This window comes from Chiloscyllium plagiosum, unplaced genomic scaffold (assembly GCF_037043375.1).
Source record: "Chiloscyllium plagiosum isolate Xiang-an unplaced genomic scaffold, Cpla_swu_hap1 HiC_scaffold_17, whole genome shotgun sequence".
In the NCBI taxonomy this organism is placed as follows: Eukaryota; Metazoa; Chordata; class Chondrichthyes; order Orectolobiformes; family Hemiscylliidae; genus Chiloscyllium; species Chiloscyllium plagiosum.
Window position 1 is genome coordinate 62,715,844 of NW_028270155.1, and position 21,328 is coordinate 62,737,171.

General features: G+C 47.8%; 1 protein-coding gene across 1 annotated transcript in view; it reads left to right on the forward strand.

Moving 5' to 3' along the window:
• The window catches only part of LOC148147375 (uncharacterized), a 92,063-nt gene that overhangs the window by 20,711 nt on the left and 50,024 nt on the right, over positions 1 to 21,328 (forward strand). The window contains exon 5 of the mRNA XM_087995599.1: positions 7,272 to 7,391. Coding sequence (XP_087851725.1) covers positions 7,272 to 7,391 — 120 coding nt within the window. The remainder of the gene's footprint in view (positions 1 to 7,271; positions 7,392 to 21,328) is intronic.

Below are 21,328 nucleotides of genomic sequence, written 5' to 3' on the forward strand. Positions count from 1 at the left end.
TGCAGCTTTCATTTGATTCCCCATCTCAGGGTGAGAGTGAGGAGGGGATTGAGAGCAGCAGGGGCAGTTACTCACCGTCATCCTTAATGTCCCCCATGAAGCCATGGGCTCTGTTCCAGCTGTCCCCATGATTCTCAGCATATTCCCAGAGGTCCCTCTGTGAATGAAATGGTCCTGTCCCCACTGATTCTGTCGGCCCTGTAGCTATTATGGAGAACCTTCTCCTGTAAAATGTGATTGAGTCTGTTGAAGTGTGTGTGTGTGTGTGTGTGTCTGTGTGTGCGTGTCTGTGTGTGTGTATGTGTGTGTCTGTGGGTGCGTGTGTGTCTGTGTGTGTGTGCATGTGTGTGTGTATGTGCATGTGTGTGTGTATATATATGTGTGTGTGTGTCTGTGTGTGTGTACGTGTGTGTCTGGTGTGTGCGCGTGTGTGCGCGCGTGTGTGTGTGAGTGTGTGTGCGTGAGTGTGTGTGTGAGTGTGTGTGCGTGAGTGTGTGTGTCTGTGTGTGTGCGTCTGTGTGTGCGTGTCTGTTTGTGTGTCTGTGTGTGTGTGTCTAAGTGTGTGTGTGTGTGTCTGTGTGTGCATGTGTGTCTGTGCGTGTGTCTGTGTGTGTGTCTGTGTGTGTGCCTGTGTGTTTGCCTGCATGTGTGCGCGTGTGTGTTTGTGTGTGTGTGTGTGTGTCTGTGTGTTTGTGTGTATGCATGTGTGTTTGTGTGTGTGCGTAAGTGTCTGTGTGTGTCTGTCTGTGTGTGTGTCTGTGTGTGTGTGCATGTGCCTGTGCGTGTGTGCCCGTGTGTGTGTCTGTGTGTGTGTGTGTCTGTGCGTGTGTGTGCGTGTGTGTCTGTGTGTGTGCATGTGTGTCTGTGTGTTTGTGTATGCGAGTGTGTCTGTGTGGGTGTGTGCGTGTGTGTCTTTGTGTGTGTGCATGTGTCTGTGTGTGCTTGTGTGACTGTGTGTGTGTGCGTGTGCGTGTGTGTCTGTGTGTGTGTGTCTGTGTGTCTGTGTGTGTCTGTGTGTGTGTGCGTGTGTGTCTGTGTGTGTGCATGTGTATCTGTGTGTGTGCGCATGTGTGTGTGCGTGCTTGTGTGTCTGTGTGTGTGTGCGTGTGTGTCTGTGTGTGTGCGTGTGTCTGTGTGCCTTGTGTGTGCCTGTGTGTGTGTGTGCGTGTATGTGTCTGCGTGTGTGCATGTCTGTCTGTGTGTGTGTGTGCGTGTGTCTGCGTGTGCATGTGAGTCTGTGTGTGTGCGCGTGTGTGTGTGTGTGCATGTGTGTGTGTGTGTTTGCCTGTGTGTGTGTGTGCATGTGTCTGTGTGTGCTTGTGTGACTGTGTGTGTGTGCGTGTGCGTGTGTGTCTGTGTGTGTGTGTCTGTGTGTCTGTGTGTGTCTGTGTGTGTGTGCGTGTGTGTCTGTGTGTGTGCATGTGTATCTGTGTGTGTGCGCATGTGTGTGTGCGTGCTTGTGTGCCTGTGTGTGTGTGCGTGTGTGTCTGTGTGTGTGCGTGTGTCTGTGTGCCTTGTGTGTGCCTGTGTGTGTGTGTGCGTGTATGTGTCTGCGTGTGTGCATGTCTGTCTGTGTGTGTGTGTGCGTGTGTCTGCGTGTGCATGTGAGTCTGTGTGTGTGCGCGTGTGTGTGTGTGTGCATGTGTGTGTGTGTGTTTGCCTGTGTGTGTGTGTGCATGTGTGTGTGTGTGTGTGTGTGCATGTGTTTCTGTGTGTGTGTGTGCGTGTGTGTCTGTGTGTGTGCATGTGTGTCTGTGTGTGTGTGCGCGTGTGTGTGTGTGCGTGTGTGTCTGTGTGTGTGTGCGTGTGTGTCTGTGTGTGTATGTGCGTGTGTGTGTGTGCATGTGTGCCTGTGTGTGTGAGCGTGTGTGTGCGTATGTGTAAGTGTGTGTGCGTGTGTGTCTGTGTGTGTGCATGTGTGTGTCTGTGTGTGTGTGCATGTGTGTGTCTGTGTGTGTGTCTGTGTGTGGAAAAACAATTCGAAAGCTAATGATGAAAGTGAAAAAGATCTATGTGCTAGTAGAGTCAACAGTTAATTTGTTCATCTATAGAGCAGTGATCTCTCTGATTAGTGATCCTGAAGGTATTACGAATCAACCATGCAGAACAGGGCTGAAGTCACATCTTAGTTTGAATAAAATGCGAGGTGATGCCTTTTGGGAAAACACATCTTAGCAGGACTTATACAATTAATAGTAAGGTCCTAGGGAGTGTTGCCAAGCAAAGAGACCTTGGAGTGCAGGTTCATAGCTTCTTGAAAGTAGACTCACCGGGAGACAGGATAGTGAAGAAGGCATTTGGTATGCTTTCCTTTATTGGTCAGAGTATTGAGTACAGGAGTTGGGAGGCCATGTTACAGCTGTACATGACTTTGGTTAGGCCACTGTTGGAATATTGCTGACCATTGATCCTCATGTGAGGTAAACCTGATGTACGAACTCTCAAATTTCTGTGACCATATGCATGTTCAGCAGTCTCTTAAATATCCTCAATGACCTGGTTTCAACAACTGCTGCTGGCAACGCATTCCATGCTCTCACAACTCTCTGCGTAAACGAACCCGCCTCTGACATCCCCTCTCTACTTTTCGCCCAACAGCTTAAAACTATGACCCCTCTTGTTCACAATTTCGGCCCTGGGAAAACGTTTCTGGCTCTCAACTCTATCTATGCCTCTCATTATCTTGTACAACTCAATTAGGTCCCCTCTCTGCCTTCTTTTTTTCCAGCAAAAAAAGTCCGAGCTCAGTCAATCTCTCTTCGTAAGATAAGCCCTCCACTCCAGGCAGCATCCTGGTAAACCTCCTCTGAACTCTCTCCAAAGCATCCACATCTTTCCTATAATAGGGCGACCAGAACATAGAACATAGAAGAATACAGCGCAGTACAGGCCCTTCGGCCCTCGATGTTGCGCCGATCCAAGCCCACCTAACCTATACTAGCCCACTATCCTCCATATGCCTATCCAATGCCCGCTTAAATGCCCATAATGAGGGAGAGTCCACCACTGCTACTGGCAGGGCATTCCATGAACTCACGACTCGCTGAGTAAAGAACCTACCCCTAACATCTGTCCTATACCTACCACCCCTTAATTTAAAGCTATGCCCCCTTGTAATAGCTGACTCCATACGTGGAAAAAGATTCTCACTGTCGACTCTATCTAAACCCCTAATCATCTTATACACCTCTATCAAGTCACCCCTAAACCTTCTTTTCTCCAATGAAAACAACCCCAAGTGCCTCAGCCTTTCCTCATACGATCTTTCTACCATACCAGGCAACATCCTGGTAAACCTCCTCTGCACCCGTTCCAGTGCCACCACATCCTTCCTATAGTATGGCGACCAAAACTGCACACAATAATCCATATGTAGCCGCACCAGAGTCTTATACAACTGCAACATGACCTCAGGACTCCGGAACTCAATTCCTCTACCAATAAAAGCCAGTACGCCATATGCCTTCTTCACCGCACTATTTACCAGGGTGGCGACTTTCAAAGATTTGTGTACATGGACACCAAGATCCCTCTGCTCATCCACACTACCAATTATCCAACCGTTAGCCCAGTACCCCATCTTTTTATTACTCTTACCAAAGTGAATCACCTCACACTTAGCTACATTGAACTCCATTTGCCACCTTTCTGCCCAGTTCTGCAGCTTATCTATATCCCGCTGTAACCTGCCACATCCTTCCTCACTGTCTACAACTCCTCCGACTTTCGTATCATCTGCAAACTTACTCACCCAACCTTCTAACCCCTCCTCCAGGTCATTTATAAAAATGACAAACAGCAATGGTCCCAAAACAGATCCTTGCGGAACACCGCTAGTGACGGCACTCCAAGATGAACCTTTGCCATCAACTACTACCCTCTGTCTTCTTCCAGCCAGCCAACTCCTAATCCAAACCTCCAACTCACCCTCAATGCCATACCTCCGTATTTTTTGCAGTAGTCTACCATGGGGAACCTTATCAAACGCCTTACTAAAATCCATATACACCACATCTACTGCTTTCCCCTCGTCCACCTCCTTAGTCACCTTCTCAAAGAATTCAATAAGGTTTGTGAGGCACGACCTGCCCTTCACAAAACCATGCTGACTGTCCTTGATCACATTATTCCTATCCAGATGTTCAAAAATCCTATCCCTTACAATTCTCTCTAAGATTTTGCCCACAACAGAAGTGAGACTCACCGGCCTATAGTTACTAGGGTTATCCCTACTCCCCTTCTTGAACAAGGGAACCACATTTGCTAGCCTCCAATCTTCTGGCACTACTCCTGTAGACAACGAGGACATAAAAATCAAGGCCAATGGCTCTGCAATCTCTTCCCTTGCTTCCCAGAGAATCCTAGGATAAATGCCATCAGGCCCAGGGGACGTATCTATTTTCACCCTTTCCAGAATTTCCAACACCTCTTCTCTACATACCTCAAAGCCATCCATTCTACTTAATTGTGACTCAGTACTCACATTGACAACAATGTCCTGTTCCTGATTGAATACTGACGAAAAGTATTCATTCAGTGTCTCTCCAATCTCTTCAGCCTCCACACGCAACCTCCCACTACTATCCTTGACTGGACCTATTCCTACCCTAGTCATGACACAGTATTCCTAGTGTGGTCTAACCAAAGCCGATGTGCTGAAAATTTTGATAAACATTAAGATTGAAAAGTCGCCAGGGCCAGACCAGATTTGTCCTCGGCTGCTTTGGGAAGCGAGAAATGTGATTGCTTCGCCACTTGTGAAGATCTTTGCATCCTCGCTCCCCACCAGAGTCGTACCTGAGGACTGGAGAGAGGCAAATGTAATTCCTCTCTTCAAGAAAGGAAATAGGGAAATCCCCGCAAATTACAGACCAGTAAGTCTAATGTCTGTCGTCTGCAAGGTGTTCGAAAGGATTCTGAGGGATACATTTATAGAGCTGCAACAAGATCCCACAGCTCTTAAACTCAATCCCCTTGTTAATGAAAGCCAAAACACCATATGCTTTCTTAACAACCCTGTCCACCTGGGTGGCAATTTTCAGGGATCTATGTACCTGCACACCAAGATCCCTCTGTTCCTCCACACTGCCAAGAATCCTGTCTTTAATCCTGTTTTCTACTTTCAAGTTCGACCTTCCAAAATGCATTACTTTGCATTTATCCAGGTTGAACTTCATCTGCCACCTCTCAGCCCATCTCTCATCCTGTCAATGTCACTCTGCAGCCTACAACAGTCCTCTATACTGTCAACGACACCTCCAACCTTTGTGTCATCTGCAAACTTGCTAACCCATCCTTTAATCGCCTCATCCAAGTCATTAATAAAAATTACAAACAGTAGGGGCCCAAGAACAGAGCCCTGTGGAACACCACTCACCACTGACTTCCAGGCAGAATATTTTCCTTCAACTACCACTCGCTGTCTTCTGTCAACCAGCCAATTCTGTATCCAGACAGTTAAATTTCCCTGTATCCCCTGACCTTCTGAACGAGCCTACCATGGGGAACCTTATCAAATGCCTTACTGAAGTCCATATACACAACATCCACCGCTCGCCCCTCATCAACTTGTCTAGTAACATCCTCAAAGAACTCAATAAGATTTGTGAGGCATGACCTGCCCCTCACAAAGCCATGCTGACTGCCTTTAATCAAGCCATGCTCTTCCAGATGGTCATAAATCCTATCCCTCAGAATCCTTTCTAACACCTTGCAGACGACAGACATGAGACTTACTGGTCTGTAATTTGCGGGGATTTCCCTATTTCCTTTCTTGAAGAGAGGAATTACATTTGCCTCTCTCCAGTCCTCAGGTACGACTCTGGTGGGGAGCAAGGATGCAAAGATCTTCACAAGTGGCGAAGCAATCACATTTCTCGCTTCCCAAAGCAGCCGAGGACAAATCTGGTCTGGCCCTGGCGACTTTTCAATCTTAATGTTTATCAAACTTTTCAGCACATCAGCTTCCTCAATCTCTATCTGTCCCAGCATGCTTACCTCCTCCTCCATGGTTTCATTCACTACAAGGTCCTTTTCTTTCGTAAAGGCAGAAGCAAAAAACTCATTTAGGGCTTCCCCTTCCTCCTCAGACTCTGTACACAAGTTCCCAATGCTATCCCTGATAGACCCTACTCTTTCTTTGATCATTCTCTTATTCCTCACATACGTGTAAAATGCCTTTGGATTCTCCCTAAACCTTCCTGCCAAGCCTTTCTCGTGCCCCCTCCTGGCTCTCCTCAGACCATTTTTGAGGTCCTTCCTCGCCTGCCTGTAATCCTCTAGGGCTGAGCTTGACCCTCGCTTCCTCCACCTTACGGAAGCTGCCTTCTTTCTTTTGACGAGAAGCTCCTCCGCTCTCCTCATCCAAGGTTCCTTTATCTTACCCCTTCTTGCTGTTCTCATAAATTTGTATCGCACAGAGTAAATCAAGGGAAATGGGAGTGAGCCGACAAGACTAGACTCTCTCAGCTCCCTTTGCACTCCTCAGTTTTCACAACTCTCCCCCCTGTCCCTCCAATGCTGTCACAGTTCCCTCTTCCCACCCACACTCTCACAGCTCTGGGAACACAGTGATTTTTGTCTAAAGTTTGGGAGTCACTGATCCACACACTTTCCCTGTTCCCGATGCTCCAGCTGTTCTCTCCTCCTGGGCACCTTCCGGAAAGGATCCTCAGGGACAAGGGGTGGCCATTGCAGACACAGACACGTGGCCAACCCTCCCATTATAGCAGGGGAAAGGTACACGGCCTGTCACAGTGTGACCCAGCAATGCATGAGCAGGCCCTTGGCCTCTTAAACATGTGATCCCATTGGAGTGAACTGTGGAGTGCTGGGGTAGTCCAACAGGTTTATTTGGAAGCTCTAACGTTCAGAGGCGCTGCTCCTTCATCAGGTGGTTGTGGAGTATAAGATTGTAAGACACAAGATTAAGAGCAAATTTTGTGATCTGTCTTATGATCCTACACCACAACCACCTGATGAAGGAGCAGCGCTCCGAAAGTTAGTGCTTCCAAATAAACCTGTTGGACTGTAACTAGGTGTTGTGGGATTTTTAACTTTGTCCACCACAGTCCAACACCGGCTCCTCCAAATCATATCCCTCATTCAGAGTGAAGGTCGAAGTGACAGATCGTCAACTCCCTTAAAACCCACTCTCTGCCTCGTTCAACCTGTCACCATGGAATTATTAAACAACAAGGTTACATTGTCACTGGCTTGTTCAGTAAAAGACACTGGAAACTATTACAAACAATCTTATTATCATTGTGCAGGTGGGCCCTGATGGTCGGATGGAGGTCACTGCTGTTCAGATTTATTTGCCATTTGCGTCACCTATATTCGGGAACCCGAGGGCCGTTGTCACTCAGTTGAAGAACGAACCCTCCGTCCAGGTAATGGAAGGAACCCACTCCCTCTGAATCTGTATTGATATGGATTCCAGACTGTCAGTGTTTCTGTTTGTTATTCCCTTTGTGGATGAATCTGGGGATTATTCTCTCTTTATCTGGAACCTGCTGTGTCTCCAGTATTTCTGACATGGCTCCTCCTCACTTCAGCTAAAGGCAGGCTTTAATTCCTGGGCTTCAGGTGAACAAGATCTTACATTTACAATCATCATGATATCATCTGAGTATATCCGAGTTTTCCCACCCCATCTCCTTCTATATACCGCGAGAATAAATCTGTTTATTCACCAAACATCGAACTACAGGAGATTAAGGTGACACAGTGGCTCAGTGACTAGCTGCCTCACCGCGCCAGGGACCCGGGTTCGATTCCAGCTTCAGGCGACTGTCTGTGTGGAGTTTGCACATTCTCCCCGTGTCTGCGTGGGTTTCCTCCAGGTGCTCCGGTTTCCTCCCACAGCTCAAAGATGTGCAGGTTAGGTGAATTGGCCAAGCTAAATTCCCCACAGTGTTCACGTGTATCTAGGTGAGGTGCAGTAGTCGGGGAAAATGTAGAGTAATAGGGTAGGGGAATGGGTCTGAGTGGGATACTCTTCGGAGGGTCAGTGTGGCCTTGTTGGTAAATGGCCTGTTTCCACACTGTCGGGATTCGATGATATTATTGATCCAGACCTGTGGACAGCAGTATGTCCACAATCAGGATGTTATTCAGTGTAAATGGCTGGGACAGGGGCCTCGATATTAATGGGGAAATGGGGAGGGTGCAGGGAGCCCAGCAGGGGGTGAAGGACCTGACCAAGTAGACAAACAGGAGGCTGGAAGAACACAGCAAGCCCGGCAGCATCAGGAGGTGGAGAAGTCAATGCATCAGGTCTAACCCGTGATCAGGGAGGAAGTGAGGACTGCAGATGCTGGAGATCAGAGCTGAAAATGTGTGGCTGGAAAAGCACAGCAGGTCAAGCAGCATCCAAGGAGCAGGAGAATCGACATTTCGGGCATGAGCCATTCTTCAGGGATGGGGGGAGCTGCAGATAAGGAGAGGGAAGGGGAAGGGTGGGGAGAGCAGCAGAATGGTGAGGCAGTGATAGGTGAACACGGGTAGTGGGTACGACCTGTTTGGTCGATGGGAGGGATGGATCCAGTTGGGAGCTGGAAGGAAGGGTCAGTGGGTGGAATGGAAGGGAGGAGGTGGGGCTGTAAAGGGAGGCGGGGAGATGGGTGGGAAGGTTATTGAAGATTCAGGAACACAATGTTAAGTCCTTTGGGCTGTAGGCTGCCCAGGCCGACCTGACAAGGCTGGGGAGGTGGAGCTCCTCATGATCTTCCCTGGAGGGAGCCATTTCCATCATTCTGTCCAGCCTCCCGAGTGACAGTCGGCCAGACTGACTGCCTGGTTTACAGCAAGAGCAGAAATGTCGGGGGGATCTCATGAAACCTGCAAGAGCACGAAATGGAATGAAATGAGAAAGTGCTGGAGAAACTCAGCAGGTCTGGCAGCATCTGTGCAGAGAGAAACAGAGTTAATGTTATCTGTCCAATCTGGCTTTTCTGATGAACTGAGGAGATGTGCCAGTTTAAAATTGTGCGCTCTCGTTTTGAACTCCCTAACTCTTTGGGAAAAGAGTTTGTTACTTACCTGATCCATGCCCCTCATGATTTTATAAACATCCATAATTAATTGGGGGAGGGGAAATTATATCGCTATTAGACAGGAGCTGTGGAGTATAAATTGGGAACATTGTTCTGCGGGAACTGTACAACAGAAATGTGAAGGCTGTTTAAGGAACACTGGTTGTGAGTGTTGGATAACTTTGTCCCACTGAGACAGGCAAAGGAATGGTCAGGTGAAGGAGCCTTGGATGGCAAGAGAAGAGGAGCTTCTTGTCAAGAGGAAGAAGGAAGCTTACTGAAGGTTTTGGAAGCAAGGACCTGGCACAGCTTTAGAGGATTACAGTATAGCTAGGAAAGAACTCAAGAAACGGACTGAGGAGAGCTAGGAGGGGGGCATGAAAAAGCCTTGGGGTAAAGGATTAGGGAAAACCAAGAGGCAGTCTGCACTTACGTGAGGAATAAGAGAATGATCAGCGAGAGGGTAGGGCTGATCAGGGATAGTGGATGGAACTTGTTCAAGAGAGGGGGACCTCGTTGTTTATGGGAACATTGTGGACCAGGTTAATAAGCTTGAACAGATTGACATTAAGGAAATGAAAGTGCTGGAAATTCTGGGAAGCATCAAGTTAGATAAGTCCCCAGGGCCAGACCAGATATATCCGAGGTTACTACAGGAAGTGAGGAATGAGATTACTACACCTCTGGTGGTGATCTTTGCATCCTCACTCTCCATGGGAGTAGTACAGGCTGATTGGAGGGAGGAGAATGCTGTTACTCTGTTCAAGAAAGGGAATTACAGACCAGTCAGTCTTACGTCTGTGGTAAGCAAGGTGCTGGAAAGGATTCTGAGAGACAGGATTTATGACCATTTGAAAAGACATTATTTGATTAAACACAGTCAGCATGGCTTTGTGAGGGGCAGGTCATGCCTCACTAGCCTTATTGAGATCTCTGAGGTTGTGACGAGACAAGTTGACGAAGGTTGAGCAGTGGATGTGCTGTAAATGGATTTCAGTAAGGCATTTGATAAGGTTCCCCATGGTAGGCTCATTCAGAATGTTAGGAGGTATGGGATATCGGGAATTTTGGCTGTCTGGATACAGAATTGGCTGGCCAAAAGAAGACAGTGAGTGGTCGTGGATGGAAAGTATTCCTCCTGGAGCTCGGTGACCAGTGGTGACCTAAAGGATCTGCTCTTGGGCGTCTGCCCTTTGTAGTTTTTATAAGTGACTTGGATGAAGAAGTGGAAGGATGGGTTAGTAAGTTTGCCAGTGACACAAAGGTCGGTGATGTCGTGGATCGTGGCGAGGGCTGTTACAGACTACAACGAGACACTGACAGGATGCAGAGCTGGGCTGAGAAGTGGCAGATGGAGTTAAACCTGGTTAAATAAGAAGTGATTCATTTAGGAAGGTCAAATTTGGATGTTGAATACAGGGTTCAAGACAAAACAAATGCTATACTGGATGCTGGGATCCAAGGTAGACAGGAGGAGGCTGGAAGTAGAACACAGCAAGGCAGGCAGCATCAGGAGGTGGAGAAGCTGATGTTTTGGGTGTAACCCTTCTTCAGGACTGGGGCTGAGTGTGGTGGGGGGGAGCTGCAAATAAAACGGGTGGTGGGTGTAAGGTTGTAAAGTAGGGTTAGGTGAAGACAGGTAGAGGGGACGACCTGGTTGGTCAATGGGAGGAATGAATCCAATTGGTGGCAGGGAGCAGTGGGAGGGAGGGGAAGGGGCTGGGAAGGGAGTTGGGGGATGGAAAGGGAGGTTATTTGAAATTGGAGAACCCAATATTGAGCCATCTGGGCTGTCGGCTGCCCAGGTGGAAGATGGGGTGTTGTTCCTCCAATTTGCAGTGTGTTTCATTGCGGCAATGGAGGATGCCAAGGATGGTCATGTCAGAAAGGGAGTGGGAAGGGGAATTAAATTGGGGGATGAGTGGGAGGTCCGGTCGGTCCCTGTGGACCCAGCTGCGATGTTCGGTGAACCATTCCCTAAGACAACATCGGGAGCACCTGATGCAGTAAATGAGGTTGGAAGAGAGGCAGGTGAACCTCAGTCTCACCTGGAAGGACTGTTTGGGGCCCTGGATGGAGGTGACCGGCTGGTGTACCTGCAGGCTCTGCATCTTTTCCGGTGACCGGGGAAGGTACTTGGTGGCTCGAGGGGGTTGGTGGGGAGAGTGGCACAAACCAAGGATTGTCGAAGGGAATGGTCCTTGCGGAAGGCAGAGAGGGGTGGGGACTGGAAGATGGTCTTGGTGGTGCGGTCTCATTGGAGTTGGCGGAAGCATTTAAGGATGATGCGTTGGGTGGTAGGTGAGTACAAGGGGGACCCAGCCTTTATTGCGTTGGGAAGGGCGGCGGTCTGCAGCAGTGGAATGGGGAATGAAGGTGGTGTGGTGGAGAGCTGTTTGGATGACAGAGGGAGGAAAATCATGCTGCTCGAAATAGGTGGACATCTGGGATACTCACGAGTGGAATATTTCCTCGTCCGAGTAGATGCGGCAGAGGTGGAGGAATTGGGAGAATGGGATGGAGTTCTTGCAGGATACTGTGTGGGAGGAGGTGTGGTCCAGGGTGTTATGGGAATCTGTGGGTTTGTAGTAAACATCCTTCTGGTGACTCGCCTGAGATGGAAACGGTGAGATCAAGAAATGGGAGGGAGGTGTCCGAGATGGACCAAGTGAATTTGAGAGCAGGATGGAAGTTGTGGGCGAAGTCGATGAACTGCTCCAGTTCAGTCTAGGGGCAGGAAGCTGCATCGAGGCAGTCATTGATATAACGGCAGAAGAGTTGGGGTACATTGCCTGTGTAGGTGCTGAAGAGGGACTGTTTGATTTTGCCAACAAAGAGGCGGGCATAGCTGGGGCCCATGTGGGTACCAATGGCCACTCCCTGGATTTGGAGGAAATGGGAGGAATTAAAGGAAAAGTTATTGAGGGTGAGGACCAGTTTGGCGAGGCGGAGGAGGGTATTGGTGGAGGGGGACTGGATGGGTCTGTTGGAGAGGAAGAAGCAAAGGGCCTGGAGGCCATCCTTGTGAGATATTAACATGTATAAGGACTGCACATCGATAGTGAAGAGATAGCACTGGGGGCCAGGGAACTGGAAGTTGCTGAAGAGATGGAGAGCGTGGTTGGTGTCGCGGATGGAGGTGGGAAGTGCCTGAACTGAGGGACAGAGGATGGAGTCGAGGTAAGACGAGATGAGTTCATTGGGGCCGGAGCATGCCGAGACGATGGGTCGGTCGGGGTAGTTGGGCTTGTGGACCTTGGAGAGCAGATCGAACCGGTCAGTGTGGGGCTGGGGGACTATGAGTTTGGAGGCAGTGGAGGGGAGATCACCGGATGCAATGAGGACACAAACAGTGTGGGTGATATTGGCTTTTGGCTTAAAGACAGGATTGTGGGCAGAGTGGAAGAACAGTGGGATGCTGGGGCCCATGGACAAAGATCCCTCAAAGTTGCTGCCAACTTGATCGAGTTGTTAAGAAGATGGATGGTGTTTTGGCTTTCATTAACAGGGGGATTGAGTTTAAGAGCCAGGAGATTTTGCTGCAGCTCTATAGGACCCTGGTTAGACCACACTTGGAATATTGTGTCTAATTCTGGTCACCTCATTTGAGGAAGGATGTAGATGCTTTAGAGAGGGTGCAGAGGAGATTTACCAGGATACTGCCTGGATTGGAGGGCTTGTCTTATGAAGAGAGGTTGAGTGAGCTTGGACTTTTCACACTGGACAGAGGAAGAGAGAGAGGTGACTTGATAGAGGTGTACAAGTGAATGGGAGACATAGATAGAGTAGTTAGCCAGAGACTTTTCCCCAGGGCAGTAATGTCTGTCATAAGGGATCATAATTTTAAGGTGATTGGAGGTAGGTATCGGGGTGATGTCAGAGGCAGGTTCTTTACTCAGAGAGTGGTGGGTACGTGGAATGCACTGCCAGTGGTGGGAGTAGAATCAGAGACATTAGAGATGTTTAAGCGACTGCTGGACAAGCACATGGATGGCAGTAAACTGAGGGGTGTATAGGTTAGATTGGTCTTAGATTAAAGTAAATGCTCAGCACAACATCGTGGGCTGAAGGGCCTGTACTGTGCTGTACTGTTCTGTGTTCTGTGTTCGAAGGTCACTCTTTAACCTCCTGCACTCCAGTGAAAAAGCCTTGTAGCTTTTCCAGACACTCCTTATAACTCAACCCCACCATTCCTTATACCATCTTTGTGAACCTTTTCTACATCCTCTCCAATTCAACCATATCCTTCCTATAGCTGGGCAACCAGAACTATACACAGGACAGGTACACAATCCTTTATCCAAAATTCCAAACTCCAAAAGCTCCAAAATCCAAAAGTGCTTTTATGGAGTGTGGAGCACCATTTTGGCATGTGAACAGGTGACCCAACTCCATACCCACTCGATTCGCGTCACTCAGATGTGACATGGTGGTGTGGCCCAGCACTGACAGGCATCAATTGTGTCTCAGTGCTTGTACTATTCACACGTGCATCTGCTGTTAGGTAATACTTTTCTCATTTCCCTGTGAAAATGTCATTTATTCCGAATCCGAAAAATTCCTAATTCAGAAAAACAACTGGCCCCAGAAAAAGGATTGTGTAACTGTACTCCAAAATTGGCCTCACCAATGTCCTGTACAATCACACCATGACATCCCAACTGTTTTACTCAATGGTCTCAGCAATAAAGGTGCCAAACACCTTCTTTCCCACCCTGTCTACCTGTAACACAACTTTCAATGAACTATGTACCTGAACCCTGAGGTTTCTCTGTTCTACAACATTCCCTCAGGCCCGACCATTAACTGTGTAGGTCCTGCCCCTGTTTGTTTTACCAAAATGCAATACCTGACATTTATTCAAATTAAACTCGATCTGCCACACCTCAGCCCATTGGCCTAATTGATCAAGATCCATTTATAATCTCAGATAATCGTCATCACTGTCTCTAACACCACCAATTTTGGTGTCATTTGCAAATTTACTGCCCCTGCCTCCTATATTCTCATCTAAATCATTTATATCAATGACAAATAACAGTGGGCCCAGTGCTGATCCCTGTGGAACACTGCTGGTTACAGACCTCCAGTCTGACATACAACCCTCCACCACCACTCACTGTCTCCTACCATGAAGCCAATCTTGTATCCAATTGACAAGTTCACCCTGAATCCCATGTGATCAAATTTTAAGGTCGGGTTGGGACCCAGGGAGATAGTGAGGAAAGACTTCAATCTGAGATTGATACAGTTGAGAACAAAAGTGAGTCAATTAGAGAGGACAGGCAGGAACAAAGCAGAGAACAAGGTAGGACTGATTAATTAAACTGCATTTATTTCAATGCAAGAGGCCTAACAGGGAAGGCAGATGAACTCAGGGCATGATTAGGAACATGGGACTGGAATATCATGGCAATTACAGAAATGTGGCTCGGGGATGGACAGGACTGGCAGCTTAATGTTCCAGGATACAAATGCGACAGGAAGACCAGAAAGGGAGGCAAGAGAGGAGGGGGAGTGGCGTTTTTGATAAGGGATAGCATCACAGCTGTACTGAGGGAGGATAGTCCCAGAAATACATCCAGGGAAATTATTTGGGTGGAACTGAGAAATAAGGAAGGGATGATCACCTTATTAGGATTGTATTATCGAGCCCCTAACAGTCAGAGGGAAATTGAAAAACAAATTTTTAAGGAGATATCAGTTATCTGTAAGAATAATAGGGTGGTTATGGTCGGGGATTTTAACTTTCCATATGTAGACTGGGACTGCCATAGTGTTAAGGGTTTAGATGGAGAGCAATTTGTTAAGTGTGTAAAAGAAAATTTTCTGATTCAGTCTGTAGATGCACCTACGAGAGAAAGTACAAAACTTGACCGATTCTTGAGAAATAAGGCAGGGCAGGTGACTGAGGTGTCAGGGGGGAGCACTTTGGGGCCAGCGACCATAATTGTATTCGTTTTAAAATAGTGATGGAAACAGATAGACCAGATCTAAAAGCTGAAGTTTTAAATTGGAGAAAGGCCAATTTTGAAAGTATTAGGCAAGAACTTTCTGCTGTTTGTGCGCAGATGTTTGCAGGTAAAGGGACGGCTGGGAAATGGGAAGCCTTCAGAAATGAGATAATGAGAGTCCAGAGAAAGTATATTCCTGTCAGGGGAAAAGGAAGGGCTGGTAAGTGCAGGGAATGGTGGATGACTAAAGAAATTGATGGTTTGGTTAGGGAAAAGAAGGAAGCATATGTAGGGTATAGACAGGATAGATCGAGTGAATCCTTAGAAGAGTATCAAGGCAATAGGAGTAAACTTGAGAGAAATCAGGAGGGCAAAAAGGGAACATGAGATAGCTTTGGCAAATAGAGTTAAAGAGAATCCAAAGGGTTTTTACAAATACATTAAGGACAAAAGGGTAACTAGGGAGAGAATAGGGCCCCTCAAAGATCATCAAGGTGGCCATTGTGTGGAGCCGCAGGAGATGGGGGAGATACTAAACGAGTATTTTGCATCAGTGTTTACTGTGGAAAAGGACATGGAAGATATAGAATGTAGGGAAATATATGGTGACATCTTGACAAATGTCCATTTTACAGAGGAGGAAGTGCTGGATGTCTTGAAATGTAAAAAGGTGGACAAGTGCCCAGGACCCGATCAAGTGTACCCTAGAACTCTGTGGGAAGCTAGGGAAGTGATAACAGGGCCTCTTACTGAGATATTTGTGTCATCAATAGCCACAGGTGAGGTGCCAGAAAACTGAAAGTTGGCTAACATGGTGCCACTGTTTAAGAAGGGTGGTAAGGACAAGCCAGGGAACTATAGATCAGTGAGCCTGACGTCAGTGGTGGACAGATTGTTGGAGGGGATCCTGAGGAAAGGATGTTCATGTATTTGGAAACACAAGGACTGATTAGGGATAGTCAACAAGGCTTTATGCGAGGGAAATCATGTCTCACAAGCTTGATTGGGTTTTTTGAGGAAATAACAAAGAGGATTGATGAGGGCAGAGTAGTAGATGTGATCTATATGGATTTCAGTGAGGCATTCGACAAGGTTCCCCATGGGAGATTGGTTGGCAAGGTTAGATCTCTTGGAATATAGGGAGAACTCACCATTTGGATACAGAACTGGCTCAAAGGTAGAAGACAGAGGGTGGTGGTGGAGGGTAGTTTTTCAGATTGGAGGCCTGTGACCATTGGAGTATCATAAGGGTCAATGTTGGGTCCACTACTTTTCATCATTTATATAAATGATTTGGATGTGAGCGTAAGAGGTACAGTTAGTAAGTTTGCAGATGACACCAAATTGGAGGTGTAGTGGACAGGGAAGAAGATTACCTCAGATTACAACGGGATCTGGACCAGATGGGCCAATGGGCTGAGAAGTGGCAGATGGAGTTTAATTTAGATAAATGTGAGGTGCTGCATTTTGGGAAAGCAAATCTTAGCAGGACTTATATACTTTATGGTAAAGGCCAAGGGAGTGTTGCAGAAAAAAGAGACCTTGGAGAGCAGGTTCATAGCTCCTTGAAAGTGGAGTCGCAGGTAGATAGAATGGTGAAGAAGGTGTCTGGTATGCTTTCCTTTATTGGTCAGAGTATTGAGTACAGGAGTTGGGAGGTCATGTTGCGCCTGTACAGGACATTGGTTAGGCCACTGTTGGAATATTGCATGCAATTCTGGTCTCCTTCCTATCAGCAAGATGTTGTGAAACTTGAAATGGTTCAGAAAATATTTACAAGGATGTTGCCAGAGTTGGAGGATTTGAGGTATAGGGAGAGGTTGAATAGGCTAGGGCTGTTTCCCTGGAGCGTCAGAGGCTGAGGGGTGACCTTATAGAAGTTTATAAAATCATGAGGGGCATGGATTTGAGAAATAGACAAAGTCTTTTCCCAAGGTTGGGGGAGTCCAGAACTAGAGGGCATAGGTTTAGGGCGAGAGGGGAAAGATATAAAAGAGACCTAAGAGGCAACTTTTTCACTCAGAGAGTGGTATGTGTATGGAATGAACTGCCAGAGGAAGTGTTGGAGGCTAATACAATTGCAACATCTAAAAGGCATCTGGATGGGTATATGATTAGGAAGGTTTTGGAGAGTTATGGGCCAGCTGCTGGCATGTGAGATTAGATCGGTTTGGGATTTCTGGTCAGCATGGACGGGTTGGACTGAAGGATGGGTTTCCGTGCTGTATATCTCTATGACTCTATGACTCTACTAATTTGGTCTGCCATGTGGAACCTGGTCAAAGGCCTCACTAAAAATCCATGTAGTCAACGTCTACCCCTCTGTCAAGTTAAATAAGTCACACAACACCAGGTTATAGTCCAACAGGTTTATTTGGAAGCACTAGCTTTTGGAGCGCTGCTCCTTCATCAGGTGCTTGTGGAGCATAAGATCGTAAGACACAGAATTTATAGCAAAAGTTTACAGTGTGATGTCACTGACATTATATATTGAAAAAGACCTGGATGGTTTGTTAAGTCTCTCATTTTAGAATGACTTGTTGGTTTCAATTCTTTCAGATGTAAATTCCAGAACTTTTTAAAAATTATATTCTCAAGTGAACTTTAACAATAGGTGCCATGCTCGCCCAGATAATGCATTGAAGGTGTGAGGTGCCCTGTGTGAGGCTGTCTGTGCCCAATGTTCACAGTGATTCTATTTCTCAAAAAGGGATCTCCAGAATTGTACAGGGATTCATGCAGTTTTTGAGCAAAATAAAATGTAACTGTGCACATTCCCACCCTCCCACCCTCCTGCACACCCTCTCACAGACTTATATCCCTTTACAGTCACACTCCCACACATACACACACTCTCTCTCACAGCCACTCATACCCCCTCGCACACACCCGTTCCCCCCACCATCGCACACACACACTCACACACACATACATGTAAGTTTGTGAGGTAATTTGTACTTGCAGAACAACATTTTAATAAATTACAAAGTAAAATGTAATTCTGCACATTCCCACACTCCCACCTTCACACGCACCCTCTCACAGACTTATACCCTTTTACAGTCACACTCACACACATACAAACACACATACATTTGTGGTGTAATTTGTACCAGCAGAATTACATTGTACTTTGCTCAAATGCTGCATGAATCCATGAAACATTCTGAAAATCCCTTATACTCCACAACCACCTGATAAGGAGCAGCACTCCAAAAGCTAGTGCTTCCAAATAAACCTGTTGGGCTATAACCTGGTGTTGCATGATTTTTTAACTTGGCAGAGGAGTAGACATTACCTACACAGATTAAGCTCCGTCATCACACACCTTTCATCACAAACTGAACAATCCGGCCTGTTCCACTTTAGTACACAGGGGGGTGCCCACTGGACATCCCACTGCACTCAGTAATTGGGTTGGGATATGCTTCACCATTTGCAATTTCCAGTGTTTCAGAAACTCGGGGTATTTTCCTCCAGCTCCTTAAAGTTTTGCCATTACTTTTTCTGGTGTCACCATCCTTCCATTCTCCAGCCAAAAAGGAGCAGCTCGTTCTCATCTGTTTCCGTGTGGAGCCGCCCCTTGGCACTGGGTGGGTGATGGCTCATCTCTTATTTGACTCATGTTTTGTGGTTAAACTAAGACCATAAGATGGAGGAGCGAAGGGAAGCCATTCAGCTCATCAAGTCTGTTCCACTATTCAATGTGATCATGGCTGGTCTGATAATCCTCAACTCCACTTTCCTGCCTTTTCCCTGATACCCTTGATTCCTGACTGATTAATAATCTGTCTGACCCAGCCTGTTTGTCTATTCCTTTGCAAATGCCGGCTGATATTGACATTAACACCATGGCCTTCACTTTCACAGATGATTGATGACCTTCACTTTCACAGATGACTGGGGAATGATGGGAGATTTCCTTCCCTGAACAGCATTAGTGACAACCTGATAGTTCCATGGTCACCATTACTGGGACAAGCTTTTGGCTCCAAATGTATTTGTTAATTAATTGGATTTAATTTTCACATCTGCACTGGGATTTAAACCCACATCCTGCATTGACTGAGGCCTCTGGATGACTCGTCTAGTAACCTTTCCCTGACACCATCATTCCCACAATCCTCACCACTGTTATCCAAGCAGTAGCTGAAACCACTCAGAAATATATTCCCCAACAATGAAGAAGGGAGAAAGAGAGAAAACAGGAAACTACAAACCTGTTAGCGTTAGACCAGGAGGAGCGAAAATACGAGAATCGATTTGCACGTTTGTGATAACTGAATACTTTGAAAATAACATTAGTTTGGACAGGGTCCACACGGATGTGTGAAAGGGAAATCATGTTTGACAAATCTGTTGGAGATTTTTGAAGCTATTACTTGTAACGTAGATAATGGAGAACAGGAGGATGGGATGTACTTGGATTTTCATAAGGCCCCAAGCAGGAGGTTGGGAAACACACTTCGAGCACCAGGGACTGGGAGAAAGGTCCTGCTGTGGGGATTGGGACTTGGTTACCTGCCAGAAAACAGAGTTGGAATAAATGGGTCACTCTGAAGATGGCAGCCTGTGTCCAGTGAGGTCCCACAAGGATCAGTGTTTGCATCACTGCTGTTCACAATCTAAACCAATGATGTGGATGTGGGGATCAAATGTAATGGGCAGCATCGTATCGGGGTCTGAGCAGCGAGTGTTATGGTGAGCTGTGTGACAGAATTGGGTGACATGTGCAGTGAGGCCCATCTCAACATCAGGAGCAACTCACACCATCTTTTCACAAGCAGCATGGCAAGTTTCTCACTAGGCAGCGAGGAGTTACCAACTGATGGTCAAACAACAGGTTCGTAACCCAGACCAGCTCATTAACAGTCAGACTGCCATCTCACCAAACTCACCAACAAGCCCGATGGCAGGGAAACTTGATTGGGGACCCAGAGTGAGCACAGCGTGAGTATGAGGTATTTGAGAGAAGATGGTGGGACTTATGCTGGCAGACTGGAGATGATCATTGGCTTCTTCCTCTAGTGCTGGGCATTCCACCAAACAGTTCAGACTGCTTTACCCCAGTGACAACCTTAGAGCAGGATGGCATGGGGTGTCAATGCCAACCCCTGTGTGGGAGGAGCATGGGGATTGTAGTCAGCACTGGACCCTCTGGGGGAGGGGGACAAGGAGTGGAGTCAGCACTGTGTCCTGTCGGGGAGGGGCACATGGAGTGGAGTTCGCACTGGGCCCTTTGGGGGAGGGGGACAAGGACTGGAGTCAGCACTGGATCCTGTTGAGGAGGAGGATGTTGTGGGGAGTCAGCACTGGACCCTGTGAGGGAGGGGCACAGTGAGTGGAGCCAACACTGTGGGGGAGGGGCATGGGGAGTGGAGCCAACACTGGGCTCTGTGCGGGAGGGGCATGGGGAGTGGAGCCAACATTGGGCTCTGTGGAAGAGGGGCACAGTGGGTGGAGCCAACATTGGGCCCTGTGGGGGAGGAGCACAGGGGGTGGAGCCAACATTGGGCCCTGTGGGGGAGGGGCACATGGAGTGGAGCCAGCACTGGGCCCTGTGGGGGCGGGGCTCAGGGAGTGGAGCCAACACTGGGCCCTGTGGGGAAGGGGCATAGGGAGTGGAGCCAACACTGGGCCCTGTGGGGGAGGGGCATGGAGAGTGGAGCCAATACTGGGCCCTGTGCCTTTATCCCAGTGGCCAACATTTATACTCACTGCTCCGTGCCCCTCCCCCACGGGGTCCAGTGCTGACTCCACTCCCAGTGTCTGTCCCTCAGAGTGGCACAGTGGCTCAGTGGTTAGCACTGCTGCCTCACAGCGCCAGGGCCCCGGGTTCAATTCCAGCCTCGGGCGACTTGCACATTCGCTCTGTGTCTATGTGGGTCCCCTTCGGGTGCTCTGGTTTCCTCCACAGTCCAAAGATATGCAGGTTTGGGGAATTGGCCATGCTAAAGTGTTGAGGGATGTGTTGGTTAGGTGTATTAGTGAGGAGTAAATGGAGACCAGTCGGGTAGGGGAATGGTCTGGCTGGGTTACTCTTCGGAGGGTCAGTGTGGATTTCTTGGGCAAAATGGCCTGTTTCCACACTGTCGAGTTTCTATGATTTGAGGATTTGGAGGCCTACCCCCTGGAGGAAAATGAGCAGGGTTGTTGTCAGAGGTGATTCAGTAATAAGGGGAACAGATAGATGGTCCTGGGGCTGTAAACCAGACTCCAGGACGGTATGTTGCCTCCCGGCTGCTCGGGTGAAGGATGTCTCAGTGTGGCTACAGGACATTCTGAAGTGAGAGGGTGAACAGCCATTGGCCGTGGTAGACATTGGTGCCGATGACATGG